The sequence below is a fragment of the Pleurodeles waltl genome, chromosome 4_2, assembly GCF_031143425.1.
Source record: "Pleurodeles waltl isolate 20211129_DDA chromosome 4_2, aPleWal1.hap1.20221129, whole genome shotgun sequence".
In the NCBI taxonomy this organism is placed as follows: Eukaryota; Metazoa; Chordata; class Amphibia; order Caudata; family Salamandridae; genus Pleurodeles; species Pleurodeles waltl.
In genome coordinates this window covers 516,804,152-516,819,416 of record NC_090443.1, presented here as the reverse complement: position 1 = coordinate 516,819,416, position 15,265 = coordinate 516,804,152, and the positions used below count along the sequence as shown (strand labels likewise).

At 45.9% G+C, this 15,265-nt stretch overlaps 1 protein-coding gene across 3 annotated transcripts in view; it reads left to right on the top strand.

Annotated features, from left to right (window-relative positions):
* Window positions 1–15,265, top strand: part of PRRC2C (proline rich coiled-coil 2C) — a 1,097,702-nt gene that overhangs the window by 529,175 nt on the left and 553,262 nt on the right. For all 3 annotated transcript variants that reach the window (XM_069232016.1, XM_069232017.1, XM_069232015.1), the window contains exon 17: window positions 14,251–14,405. In XM_069232016.1, the coding sequence (XP_069088117.1) occupies window positions 14,251–14,405 (155 nt within the window). The remainder of the gene's footprint in view (window positions 1–14,250; window positions 14,406–15,265) is intronic.

The window sequence follows — 15,265 nt, the reverse complement described above, 5'->3', positions numbered from 1 at the left end:
ACCTCGGGAGATGCACCACCTCCAGACAAGGAGAGTCGCAAATTCGATGCTGCGAGTAAAAAAGTTGCAGCACAAGCAGCAAACCAATGGCGTATTGCCAATTCACAAGCACTTTTGGCAAGATACGATAGAGGTCATTGGGACGAAATGCAGCATTTCATAGGACACTTACCCAAAGAGTTCCAGAAAAGGGCACAACAAGTGGTAGAAGAAGGACAAAGTATCTCCAATAATCAGATAAGGTCATCAATGGACGCAGCAGATACAGCTGCAAGGACAGTAAATACTGCAATAACAATAAGGAGACACGCATGGTTGCGTACGTCAGGATTCAAGCCGGAAATACAACAAGCCGAGCTGAATATGCCCTTTAATGAACAGCAGTTGTTTGGGCCGGAAGTCGACACTGCTATTGAAAAACTCAAAAAAGATACTGATACCGCAAAAGCCATGGGTGCACTCTACTCCCCACAAAGCAGAGGCACATTTCGCAAGACACCATTTAGGGGAGGGTTTCGAGGTCAACCTACAGAGGCCCCAACCTCACAAGCAAGGACCACTTATCAAAGGCAATACCAGCGGGGAAGTTTTCGGGGGCAATATAGAGGGGCACAATTCCAAAAAAATAGAGGGAAGTTCCAAAGCCCCAAAACCCCTCAAAACAAACAGTGACTTCCAAGTCACACATCCCCAACACATAACACCTGTGGGGGGGAGACTAAGACTATTTTACAAACATTGGGAGGAGATAACAACAGACACTTGGGTACTGGCAATTATCCAGCATGGTTTTTGCATAGAATTTGTCAAATTCCCTCCAAACGTAACACCGAAAACACACAATATGTCAAAAGAACATATAGATCTTCTAGGACTAGAAGTTCAGGCATTACTACTAAAAGAAGCAATAGAATTAGTACCAGAACACCAGAAAGGAACATGAGTTTACTCTCTGTACTTTCTCATACCCTAAAAAGACAAAAATCTGAGACCTATATTAGATCTCCGAACATTAAATACCTACATCAAATCAGATCACTTTCACATGGTGACATTACAAGACGTAATCCCATTGCTCAAACAACAAGACTACATGACAACACTAGACCTAAGGGATGCATATTTCCATATACCGATACATCCTTCACACAAAGTACTTAAGGTTTGTATTCCAAGGGATACATTACCAATTCAAGGTGTTGCCATTCGGAATAACAACTGCACCAAGAGTTTTTACAAAGTGCCTAGCAGTCGTAGCTGCACATATCAGAAGGCAGCAAATACATGTGTTCCCGTACCTAAACGATTGGTTAATCAAAACCAACACGCTAGAAAAGTGTTCACAACACACAGAGTATGTCATAGAAACCCTCCACAAACTAGGATTCTCAATCAACTACACAGTCACACCTTCTGCTGTGTCAAACACAGCAATACTTAGGGGCGACAATCAACACAGCAAAAGGGATTGCCACTCCAAGTCCACAAAGAGTTCAGGCATTTCACAATGTAATACAGGCCATGTATCCAAATCAAAAAATACAAGTCAAAATGGTGATGCAACTCTTAGGCATGATATCCTCATGCATAGCCATTGTCCCAAACGCAAGGTTGCACATGCGGCACTTACAACAGTGCCTAGCATCACAGTGGTCACAGGCACAGGGTCAAATTCTAGATCTGGTGTTGGTAGACCGCCCAACATACACCTCGCTTCAATGGTGGAACAGTATAAATTTAAACCAAGGGCGACCTTTCCAAGACCCAGTGCCACAATATGTAATAACAGATGCCTCCATGATAGGATGGGGAGCACACCTCAATCAATACAGCATCCAAGGACAATGGGACACTCACCAAAAACAGTTTCACATAAATCACTTAGAACTATTGGCAGTATTTCTAGCGCTGAAAGCATTTCAACCCATAATAAGCTACAAACACATTCTTGTCAAAACAGACAACATGACAACAATGTATTACCTAAACAAACAGGGAGGCACACACTCAACACAGTTGTGTCTCCTGGCACAGAAAATATGGCATTGGGCGATTCACAACCACATTCGCCTAATAGCACAATTTATTCCAGGAATTCAGAACCAGCTAGCAGACAATCTTTCTCGGGATCACCAACAGATCCACGAATGGGAGATTCACCCCCAAATACTAAATACTTACATCCAGAGTTGGGGAACACCACAAATAGATCTATTTGCAACAAAGGAAAACGCAAAATGCCAACACTTCGCATCCAGGTACCCACAAAATCAGTCTCAGGGCAATGCGTTCTGGATGAGTTGGTCAGGGATATTTGCGTACGCTTTTCCCCCTCTCCCACTCCTTCCATATCTAGTAAACAAGCTGAGTCAAAACAAACTCAAAATCATACTAATAGCACCAACATGGGCAAGGCAACCTTGGTACACAACACTACTAGACCTCTCAGTAGTGCCTCATGTCAAACTACCAAACATACCAGATCTGTTAACGCAACACAAACAGATCAGACACCCAAATACAGCATCGCTGAATCTAGCAATCTGGCTCCTGAAGTCCTAGAGTTCGGACATTTAGACCTTACACAGGAATGTATGGAGGTCATAAAACAAGCTAGGAAACCTACCACTAGACATTGCTATGCAAATAAGTGGAAAAGATTTGTTTATTACTGCCATAATAATCAAATTCAACCCTTACACGCATCTGCCAAAGACATTGTAGGATACTTACTACATTTGCAAAAATCAAAGCTAGCTTTTTCTTCCATTAAAATACATCTTACAGCAATTTCAGCTTACCTGCAAATTACGCACTCAACTTCTCTATTTAGAATACCAGTCATAAAAGCATTTATGGAAGGTCTAAAGAGAATTATTCCACCAAGAACACCACCAGTTCCTTCATGGAACCTCAACATTGGCTTAACACGACTCATGGGTCCACCTTTTGAGCCCATGCACTCTTGTGAAATGCAATACTTAACATGGAAAGTTGCATTTTTAATTGCCATCACATCTTTAAGAAGAGTAAGTGAGATTCAAGCATTTACCATACAAGAACCATTTATTCAGATACACAAGCATAAAGTAGTTCTACGAACAAATCCTAAATTTTTACCAAAAGTCATATCACCGTTCCACTTAAATCAAACAGTAGAATTACCAGTGTTCTTCCCACAGCCAGACTCTGTAGCTGAAAGAGCACTACATACATTAGACATCAAAAGAGCGTTAATGTACTACATTGACAGAACAAAACTAATTCGCAAAACAAAACAATTATTTATTGCTTTCCAAAAACCTCATACAGGAAATCCAATTTCTAAGCAAGGCATTGCTAGATGGATAGTTAAGTGCATTCAAACCTGTTATCTTAAAGCAAAAAGAGAACTGCTTATTACACCAAAGGCACACTCAACTAGAAAGAAATGTGCTACCATGGCCTTTCTAGGAAATATTCCAATGACAGAAATATGTAAGGCAGCTACATGGTCTACGCCTCATACATTTACCAAACACTACTGTGTAGATGTGTTAACTGCACAACAGGCCACAGTAGGTCAAGCTGTACTACGAACATTATTTCAAACAACTTCAACTCCTACAGGCTAAACCACCGCTTTTGGGGAGATAACTGCTTACTAGTCTATGCACAGCATGTGTATCTGCAGCTACACATGCCATCGAACGGAAAATGTCACTTACCCAGTGTACATCTGTTTGTGGCATTACTTGCTGCAGATTCACATGCGCCCACCCGCCTCCCCGGGAGCCTGTAGCCGTTTAGAAGTTGATCTTGAACATTTGTAAATTTGTAAATATATCACTTTAAACTTCATTATGTACATACATATTCACTCCATTGCATGGGCACTATTACTAGCATACACAACTCCTACCTCACCCTCTGCGGGGAAAACAATCTAAGATGGAGTTGAAGCCCATGCGCAATGGAGTCGAAATGGGAGGAGTCCCTCGGTCTCGTGACTCGAAAAGACTTCTTCGAAAAAAACAACTTGTAACACTCCGAGCCCAACACCAGATGGCGGGATGTGCACAGCATGTGAATCTGCAGCGACTAATGCCACAAACAGATGTACACTGGGTAAGTGACATTTTCTATCTATATATATATATATAGATATATAGATAGATAGATATAGATAATGTCACTTACCCAGTGTACATCTGTTCGTGGCATTAGTCGCTGCAGATATATATATATATATATATATATATATATATATATATAATTTTTTTTTTACTTGTAGACATTAATATTTGTATTCTATAATTTTCACAAGACTTGTTATGCCACAGTTCAGCCCTTGGCACCAGTCTGACCCCCAGGTTCTGTTCCCAGGTCTGGACTGACTCTGGTCATGATCCATGACCTTCGCTGGGGTTCTGTCCTGTGACATTGTTCCTGGCGCCTGTAGGAGAGTACCCTAATTTTGGCATGGTCTTTCCCCACTTTTTGCCTGTCAGTATGCTTTTGACTGTTTTCACTGGGATCCTGCTGACCAGGACCCCGGTGATCATTCTCTCTCCCTCTAAATGTGATTGCCTAGGACTTTGCACACCCCACAATTGGCATTCTGGTGCCCCCATATAAGTCCCTGACCCCATTGATTGTCCCAGTAGGAGACAGTACCGTCTTCCCATAACGAGCCCTTGGGGAGTTGGACTGAGGTGAATCTGAGCATCGGTATGGTTACCCTAATCCCTGTGAAGACACTCTGCACCAGTTGGATGACGATAACTGGTATGAGGAGCTAGTGGATTTATGCCAGTAGCCTAGGCACCTTATCAGACACTAGCCTGGTCTGTTCAGTTAGTGTGGATGTAGCAAAGTCACTTTTTTGGCATGGTTGCTTTAGGAAAATGCCTCTGTGGCATGGTTACCCTCTAACGTTTTGCCTTTTGTTGATGCTAAGTTTTCATTGAAAGTGTGCTGGGACCCTGCTAACCAGGCCCCAGCACCAGTGTTCTTTCCCTAAACTGTACCTTTGTCTCCACTACTGGCACACAGATAAGTCCCTTGTAAGTGGTACCCCTGATACCAAGGGCCCTGTGGCCAGGGAAGGTCTCAAAGGGATGCAGCATGTATTATGCCACCCTGGGAAAACCCTCATTCAGCACATGCACACTGCCTCACAGCTTGTGTGTGCTGGTGGGGAAAAAAAAAAGACTAAGTCGACATGGCACTCCCCTCAGAGTGCCATGCCCACCACCCATTGCCTGTGGCATAGGTAAGTCACCCCTCTAGCAGGCTGTAGGAAGTTGGCTCTGTATATACTATTTCAAAGTAAGAAATAGTGTGCACAGAGTCCAAGGGTTCCCCTTAGAAGTAAGATAGTGGCAAAAAGAGATTGTTCTAATGCTCTATTTTGTGGTAGTGTGGTCGAGCAGTAGGCTTATCAGAGGGTGGTGTTAAGCATTTGTTGTACACACACAGGCAATAAATGAGGAACACACACTCGTCGACAATTCCAGGCCAATAGGTTTTTATATAGAAAAATATATTTTCTTAGTTTATTTTAAGAACCACAGGTTCAAGATTTACAAGTAATAATTTAAATGAAAGGTATTTCTCTCAGGTATCTTAGGAACTTTGAATTATCACAATAGCATGTACAATTTTGATACAAATGGCAATAAGCTATTTTAAAAGTGGACACAGTGCAAAAATCAACAGTTCCTGGGGGAGGTAAGTAAAGGTTAAGTTCACAGGTAAGTAAAACACTTACAGGGTTCAAAGTTGGGTCCAAGGTAGCCCACCGTTGGGGTTTCAAGGCAACCCCAAAGTTACCACACCAGCAACCCAGGGCCGGTCAGGTGCAGAGGTCAAAGTGGTGCCCAAAACACACAGGCTTCAAAGGAAATAGGGGTGCCCCGGTTCTAGTCTGCCAGCAGGTAAGTACCCGCGACTTCGGAGGGCAGACCAGGGGTGGTTTAGTAGGACAGTGTGGGGTGGGAGGGACAAGCAGGCACAGAAAGTACACCCTCAGCGACACAGGGGCGGCCGGGTGCAGAGTGCAAACATGCATCGGGTCTTCAGTACGAATCAATGGGGAGACCCAGGGGTTCTCTTCAACGATGCATGCAGGCACAGGGGAGGCTTCTCAGGGTAGCCACCACCTGGACTAGGCAGAGCGTCGCCTGGTGGTCGCTCCTGCACTGGAGTTCGATTCCTTCAGGTCTTGGGGGCTGCAGGTGCAGTGTGTTTTCCAGGCGTCGGGTTCCTTGAAGCAGGCAGTCGCGGTCAGGGTGAGCCTCTGGATTTCCTTTGCAGGCGTCGCTGTGGGGGCTCGGGGGGGGGGGGGTCAACCCTGGCTACTCGCGGTCGCCGGGGAGTCCTGCCTGTACTGTTAGTTTTATGAAGGTCGAGCCGGGGGCGTCGGGTGCAGAGTGGAAAGTTTCACGCTTCCGGTGGGAAACGTGTGGTCTTTAAAAGTTGCTTCTTTGTTTCCAAAAGTTGCAGTTTCTTGAACAGGGCCGCTGTTCACAGGAGCTTCTTGGTCCTTTAGATGCAGGGTAGTCCTCTGAGGCTTCTGAGATCGCTGGATACTGCAGGATGCGTCGCTGTTGCAGTTTTTGTCAAAGTAGGGAGACAGGCCGGTGGGGCTGGGGCCAAATCAGTTGTCGTCTCCGTCTTCACTGCAGGGCTTAAGGTCAGCAGTCCTTCTTCTTTAGGTTGGAGGAATCCATCTTCCTCGGTTCTGGGAGCCCCTAAATACTCAATTAAGGGGTGTGTTTAGGTGTGGGAGGGCAGTAGCCAATGGCTACTGGCCCTGAGGGTGGCTACACCCTCTTTGTGCCCCCTCCCTGTGGGGAGGGGGGCACATCCCTAATCCTATTGGGGGAATCCTCCATCTGCAAGATGGAGGATTTCTAAAAGTAATTCACCTCAGCTCCGGACACCTTAGGGGCTGTCCTGACTAGGGAGTGACTCCTTGTTTTTCTCATTATCCCCTCCAGCCTTGCAGCCAAAAGTGGGGGGGCAGTGTCCAGAGGGGCGGGCATCTCCACTAGCTGGGTTGCCCTGTGGCGCTGTAACAAAGGGGGTGAGCCTTTGAGGCTCACCGCCAGGTGTTACAGTTCCTGCAGGGGGAGGTGAGAAGCACCTCCACCCTACAGGCTTTGTTCCTGGCCACAGAGTGACAAAGGCACTCTCCTCATGTGGCTAGCAACATGTCTGGTGTGTGGCAGGCTGGCAAAAACTAGTCAGTCTGGAAGTCGGGTATGTTTTCAGGGGGCATCTCTAAGATGCCCTCTTGGTGTATTTTTACAATAAAGTGCACACTGGCATCAGTGTGCATTTATTGTGCTGAGAAGTTTGATACCAAACTTCCCAGTATTCAGTGTAGCCATTATGGTGCTGTGGAGTTTCTTTGACAGACTCCCAGACCATATACTCTTATGGCTACTGTAAGGAAATGGCCCCTTGTTGCAGTTACCCTCACTTTTTGCCTGATGCTGACGTGACTGAGAATTGTGCTGGGACCCTGCTAACCAGGCCCCAGCACCAGTGTTCTTTCACCTAAAATGTACCATTGTTGCCACAATTGGCACACCCCTGGCACACAGATAAGTCTAAGACTAAGACCACTGGGCTAGCCCAGGGGCTGTCAGAGTGCTCAATGACTCCCAATTCCAGCATCTTGTGGACTTCCACCTTGATGCTTTCCTTAACTTGGTCAGACTGTCTGAAAATTTAGTTTTTGACAGGCATGCTGTCTCCTGTGTCCACATCATGGGTAAACAGGTGTGTCTGACCAGGGATTAGGGAAAAGCTCAGCAAACTGTTGCAGGACGTTCCCACAGTCAGATTGCTGTTGGCCAGAGAGGGTGTCTGAGTAGATCACTCCATCAACTGAGCCATCTTTAGGGTCTGTGGGAGGAGATAAGGGAGAGGTTCACTCTCAGCGTCCTGATCCTCATCTGTTACCATTAACACATTCACATCAGCCCTGTCATGGAAGAGCTTGAGGCGGTTCACATGGATCACCCTCTTGGGGGTCCTGCTAGTGCCTAGGTCTACCAGGCAGGTGACCTGACTCTCTCTCTCTAGCACTGGGTAAGGGCCACTCCATCTGTCCTGAAGTGCCCTGGGAGCCACAAGCTCCAAATTCCAGACTTTCTGCCCTGGCTGAAATTCAACCATTGCAGCCTTTTGGTCATACCAAAACTTCTGGAGCTGTTGGCTGGCCTCAAGGTTTTTACTTGCCTTTTCCATGTACTCTGCCATCCTTGAACGTAGGCCTAGTACATAGTCCACTATATCTTGCTTAGGCTCATGAAGAGGTCTCTCCCAGCCTTCTTTCACAAGATCTAGTGGTCCTCTTACAGGATGGTAAACAGAAGTTCAAAGGGGGAAAACCCTACTCCCTTCTGAGGCACCTCTCTGTAGGTGAAAAGCAGGCATGGCAAGAGTGTAAGGAAATGCCTCCTTGGCATGGTTACCCCCTGCCTTTTTGCCTTTGCTTATGCCTAGTTATGATTTGAAAGTGTGCTGAGGCCTGCTAACCAGGCCCCAGCACCAGTGTTCTTTCCCTAACCTGTACTTTTGTTTCCACAATTGGCACACCCTGGCATCCAGGTAAGTCCCTTGTAACTGGTACCCCTGGTACCAAGGGCCCTGAGGCCAGGGAAGGTCTCTAAGGGCTGCAGCATGTCTTATGCCACCCTGGGGACCCCTCACTCAGCACAGACACACTGCTTACCAGCTTGTGTGTGCGCTAGTGAGGACAAAACGACTAAGTCGACATGGCACTCCCCTCAGGGTGCCATGCCAACCTCACACTGCCTATGAAGTACAGATAAGTCACCCCTCTAGCAGGCCTTACAGCCCTAAGGCAGGGTGCACTATGCCATAGGTGAGGGCACAAGTGCATGAGCACTGTGCCCCTACAGTGTCTAAGCAAAACCTTAGACATTGTAAGTGCAGGGTAGCCATAAGAGTATATGGTCTGGGAGTCTGTCATAAACGAACTCCACAGCACCATATTGGCTACACTGAAAACTGTGAAGTTTGGTATCAAACTTCTCAGCACAATAAATGCACACTGATGCCAGTGTACATTTTATTGTAACATACACCCCAGAGGGCACCTTAGAGGTGCCCCCTGAAACCTTAACCGACTATCCGTGTAGGCGGACTAGTCCTAGCAGCCTGCCACACACCAGACATGTTGCTGGCCACATGGGGAGAGTGCCTTTGTCACTCTGTGGCTAGTAACAAAGCCTGTACTGGGTGGAGGTGCTTCTCACCTCCCCCTGCAGGAACTGTAACACCTGGCGGTGAGCCTCAAAGGCTCACCCCCTTTGTTACAGCACCCCAGGGCACTCCAGCTAGTGTAGTTGCCCGCCTCCTCCGACCACGGCCCCACTTTTGGCGGCAAGGCTGGAGGAGATAATGAGAAAAACAAGGAGGAGTCACTGGCCAGTCAGGACGGCCCCTAAGGTGTCCTGAGGTGACTCTGACTTTTAGAAATCCTCCATCTTGCAGATGGAGGATTCCCCCAATAGGATTAGGGATGTGCCCCCCTCCCCTCAGGGAGGAGGCACAAAGAGGGTGTAGCCATTGGCTACTAACCCCCCAGACCTAAACACACCCCTAAATTCAGTATTTAGGGGCTCCCCAGAACCTAGAAACTCAGATTACTGCAACCTAAGAAGAGGACTGCTGAACTGAAAAATCTGCAGAGAAGACGGAGACACCAACTGCTTTGGCCCCAGCTCTACCGGCCTGTCTTCCCCACTTCTAAAGACACTGCTCCAGCGACACGTTCCCAGGGTCTAGCGACCTCTGAAGCCTCAGAGGACTACCCTGCATCTAGAAGGACCAAGAACTCCTGAGGACAGCGGCTCTGTTCCCCAAAGACTGCGACTTTGCAACAAAGAAGCAACTTTAAAACAACACACGTTTCCCGCCGGAAGCGTGAGACTTTGCACTCTGAACCCGACACCCCGGGCTCGACTTTTGGAGAACAACAAACACCACAGGGAGGACTCCCCGGCGACTACGAGACCGTGAGTAGCCAGAGTTGACCCCCCTGAGCCCCCACAGCGACGCCTGCAGAGGGAATCCCTAGGCTCCCCCTGACCGCGACTGCCTGCTTCAAAGACCCGTCGCCTGGTAAAGACTCTGCACCCGCAGCCCCCAGGACCTGAAGGATCCGACCTCCAGTGCAGGAGCAGCCCCCAGGTGGCCCTCTCCCTTGCCCAGGTGGTGGCTACCCCGAGGAGGCCCCCCCTTGCCTGCCTGCCTGCATCGCTGAAGAGACCCCTTGGTCTCCCATTGATTTCTATTGTGATCCAGACGCTTGTTTGCACACTGCACCCGGCCGCCCCCGTGCTGCTGAGGGTGTACTTTCTGTGTGGACTTGTGTCCCCCCTGGTGCCCTACAAACCCACCCCCCCCCACCCCCTGGTCTGCCCTCCGAAGCCGCGGGTACTTACCTGCTGGCAGACTGGAACCGGGGGCACCCCCTTCTCCATTGAAGCCTATGCGTTTTGGGCACCACTTTGACCTCTGCACCTGACCGGCCCTGAGCTGCTGGTGTGGTAACTTTGGGGTTGCTCTGAACCCCCAACGGTGGGCTACCTTGTACCCAAACTTGAACCCCGTAGGTAGTTTACTTACCTGCAAAAACTAACAAACACTTACCTTCCCCAGGAACTGTTGAAAATTGCACTGTCTAGTTTTAAAATAGCTATGTCATTTATGTGAAAACTGTATATGCTATTTTGCTATTTCAAAGTTCCTAAAGTACCTACCTGAAATACCTTTCATTTGAAGTATTACTTGTAAATCTTGAACCTGTGGTTCTTAAAATAAACGAAGAAAAGCTATTTTTCTATACAAAAACTTATTGGCCTGGAATTGTCTGAGTGTGTGTTCCTCATTTATTGCCTGTGTGTGTACAAAAAATGCTTAACACTACCATCTGATAAGCCTACTGCTCGACCACACTACCACAAAATAGAGCATTAGAATTATCTCTTTTTGCCACTATCTTACCTCTAAGGGGAACCCTTGGACTCTGTGCATACTATTCCTTACTTTGAAATAGTGCATACAGAGCCAACTTCCTACAACGAGATACTCTGTTTGCCTTTTGATGTAGGTCTGATTGGGTTAAACTTTTCTATGGTGAGAGGTTCTGCTCCATGGCAAGTTATGCTTATCCTAATGAGGATATTCTTCTTCATGGGTATTTTTTCGAGTACCTAGTCTTTTCCTCCAGTACTTAATGAGCTTTTCTTCTGGATAAAAGGCTTTCACTGTGGTTAAGTTGCTCATGACAATTGATTGACATATTAATGGATGCGTCTGTTCTATGCTCTAACATGGACGAGCTTCTTTCTGTGCGCTTCTGTTCTACAGTATTAATCATCTGTGCCTAATTTCACAGGTTGAGATGTCATTGAATATATTATTATTCTCCCTAATTTTTATTCTTCCCCGACCTTTTACTCTTGATTCTGACCGGTTTAACAACACTTGGAGACTTTAGAGGGTCTCAATTCACAGCCCCTCCTCTGAGGGTTTTGATGCTTTGGTGTCTTGTTCTAAGTTAAGGAATCTGTGGCTAGGTGTGTATCAGATGAACAAATTACTTACCTTTGGTAACGATGTGTCTGGTAGAGACAGGTTCTAACCCCATATTTCTTAACGACCTAACCAATCTGGTAAAAGTTCCCAGGGGCAACCCTACCCACCTTTTTAAAAGTTCATCCTTGTTTAGTGTAAACATACCCATAATGCCCCTTGCTATCTCATTTTCAAAATGGTAAGTCTTCAGTCACCTTTAACTTGGTCAATATAGTAATTGTGATTAAACGGGTGCGTTTTATGGTGTGGTTGTGCAACTCACTGTGTAATACACCTACCAAGCCCATTAGAGCCCTTAGGTTTTGTTGGTTCAACCTTGAGATCAATCCTGGTTAGCAGTGACACTGAGCAGCAAGGCTTATACAGAGGAACTAATGTCGCACACTACGGCTGTCTTTTTTTTTAATTTTTTTTTTTAATGTATATAAGACTTTAGGCACTCAAATGAAAAAGATGCTCTGGAGTGTTCCAGAGATATGGATTTTACAAGTAGTACTAAATCCAAGCATTTTCACTAAACTGTGAACCAGCTTTCTCAAGGGAACTTCGGTAAGTATTGATGCGGTCAGTAGAGATATTTGGGGCAACCATTTCCTGCAGGGAGCTAGTCAGGGGGACTGGCAAGGTCTTTGGAGACCACTCCCTCCAGAGGAGAAGCAGTCTTAGAGAATTTCCAGACACTTTATCCATGTTGCAATGTAGACCTATGAAGTAGTCGTGATGCATGGGATGAAGAATGCTGAAGATGCTCTAACGAAGCTGTGGATGTGACCGTTAAAGGAGGTCTTTCTGCAGGCACTCCTTGGTCTACGAAGATAGTGTGTGGGGTCCTGGTTGCAGGGTCTACATCTCATTAAGGTCCTTTTCGGCCTGGCCGATGTCCAGTCGCCACTGAACTTCGAGTTGCCTGGTGTTGCGTTCTCAGGTTTACTGAGTAGAGCCTTCTTTTGTTTGATCTTCTGGCATCTGCTGATCTAAAGGTACTTATTTCCTGGCGGTGGACTCTTCCCCCTTGCCTATGACTAGGGGTTTGAAGGGAATTGGTGGAAAGGCATATGTAAATCTCCCTGACTAGTCTATCACAGTGTGTTCCCCTAGGAATGGTGATTTGAGTGCCTTGAAGATTTACTATGTTGCCCCCCCACAAGACTGTTACTGTGTCCGCATCCAGCACACCTGATGGCAAGAAGATCTGAGATGAGCCAGTAGTTTAGTCACATGAATATCAATGACGGAGGTGAGGAGCTTCTTAAGAGGATCTTGCCTGTCTCGAGGTCAACTAAGAGTGAGCCTGCTGAGAAGGTTTAAAAAGAATCTGCGATAATAGGCTCATTGGAATGGAATCATAATGTAACAGTGATGGAGAACTTTCACTTGATAAACCAGTGGCTGCAGTGGTCCTTCTCCCCATTATTTCTTTCATACTTGATAGTATGTCCCTGTGCTCCTTACCCTGATCAGAGCAGAAGCATATGCCTCAAGCAAATGCCTGGATTGAAGGAAGAGGTACACCAGAAGGGCTGTTTTAAATTATTTTGAAACTGGAACAGATTTGTATTTTTAAAATGAATGTTACCCTGTCCTTTTAAGGCAACACGCAAGCTTCTCCAGTGCCCAAGAGTGCAGGTTTAAAACTGGTAATTTTTTTGCTTTATAGAGCAAACACTTTTTGACCTAACTGTGCCTGTTGGCTTTTTTTTTTTAATACTTAAGTTGCCTTTTCACGCATTTTGTTTTAGGTTTACTTGTCCTATTTAATAACCTTCAACTTTTTGAATTTGTTTTAAGAAGGAAATTCCCTCTTTTTCCCAGCAATGAATTATTCATAGTTTCACTTGAATGAATCCACTTGAGACTGAGTTCCCAGCCTGACAAAGAGGAATAATTAAAGATTTGAAACTATGAAACAAAGTACTGCTGCAGGACTCTTAGTTGTAGGTGAATGTGTTTTTTTTCTTTCTGTTCCAGCATTAGCATTCTAGACCATATTTGCATGTGGTATGTGTAGCTGTATATACATATGCATTGCATACTCCTGGCATCTAGTGTTGGGCTCGAACATGTACAATTTGTTTTTCTGTATCTCCTTATTCCTGTGCTCCGGCTAATCCCATCATTTTTAGTTCCTCACTTGAGCCTCCAAGTCATTCTTGCTCCCTTCCTCCTGGTCTCTGCTTCACCACATTTCGAGCCATTCCTCATCTTGAGCTTCTGCTTCTTACTCCTAGAGAATATGAGACTGTACTGCCTATTAACTGATTCCAAGCTGTCCATCACATTTTGTTTGCAGATTCATGCTCATCATAGCAAAATACCTCTTCCACGTCTTCCTAGTTGAGTGTCAGATCCCATGTGCACATTTCTGCTTTTAATTTGTGATATGACTTCCTTGGCCAAAGTGTAATCTTGCTTGTACTTAGACTCATGCACTATCTTTTCTTGATGCCTCAGGGCTGTGATGCCTCGTCTGTAGACCCTGCTCTATATTTAAGGTCTTGATCCTTGTTCCTACACCTCAGCTGTTGCTTCTACCCACCCACTCTAGTGCTATATTTGCTGTGAGTCTCTGTTGTACTAAAGTCTAAGCATTTAATTATTACATTTCCTACGTTTGTGCTAATTCTGCAGGTGTTGTGATAATTGATGACCACCCTGAGGTGACTACACTCGAAGACTCCCAGTCAAATTTAAATGATGATGGTTTCACTGAGGTTGTTTCCAAGAAGCAGCAGAAGCGTTTACAGGATGAAGAGCGCAGGAAAAAGGAGGAGCAGTGTGTGCAGGTCTGTTCCCAATTGTCACCTTCTTCCTGTTGTATATTGCATCGTTGGCATATCGATATAGAATTTAGGTCACTGTTTGCATCATTTCAGTTGTGGCTGGCTCAGTATATTTCATGGAAAGGTGTTTGTAGGAAGTTGGCTCTGTATATACTATTTCAAAGTAAGAAATAGTGTGCACAGAGTCCAAGGGTTCCCCTTAGAGGTAAGATAGTGGCAAAATTAGATTATTCTAATGCTGTATTTTGTGGTAGCGTGGTCACGCAGTAGGCTTACCAAGGGGTAGTGCTAACCACTTGTTGTACACACACAGGCAATAAATGAGGAACACACACTCAGACTTATTCCAGGCCAATAGGTTTTTATATTGAAATATATATTTTCTTAGTTTATTTTAAGAGCCACAGGTTCAAGATTTACAGTAAACACTTTAAATGCAAGGTACTTCACTTCGATACTTTAGGAAATTTGAATAAAAGCAATATCATATACAGTCTTTGTAACAATGGCAATAAGCTATTTTCAAAGTGGACACTGCAAAAATCAACCGTTCCTGGGGGGAGGTAAGTAAAGGTTAGATTAGGAGGTAAGTAAAACACTTACAAGTCTCAGTCCTGGGGCATAGGCAGCCCACCGTTGGGGGTTCAAGGCAACCCGAACGTTACCACGCCAGCAGCTCCAGGCCGGTCAGGTGCAGAGATCAGAGGTGCCCAAAACACATAGGCGCCTATGGAGAACAGGAGTGCTCCGGTACCAGTCTGCCAGCAGTTAAGTACCTGCGTTCTCGGGGGGCAGACCAGGGGGGTTTTGTAGAGCACTGGGGGGGGGGGGGACACAAGTAGGCACGCAAAACACACCCTCAG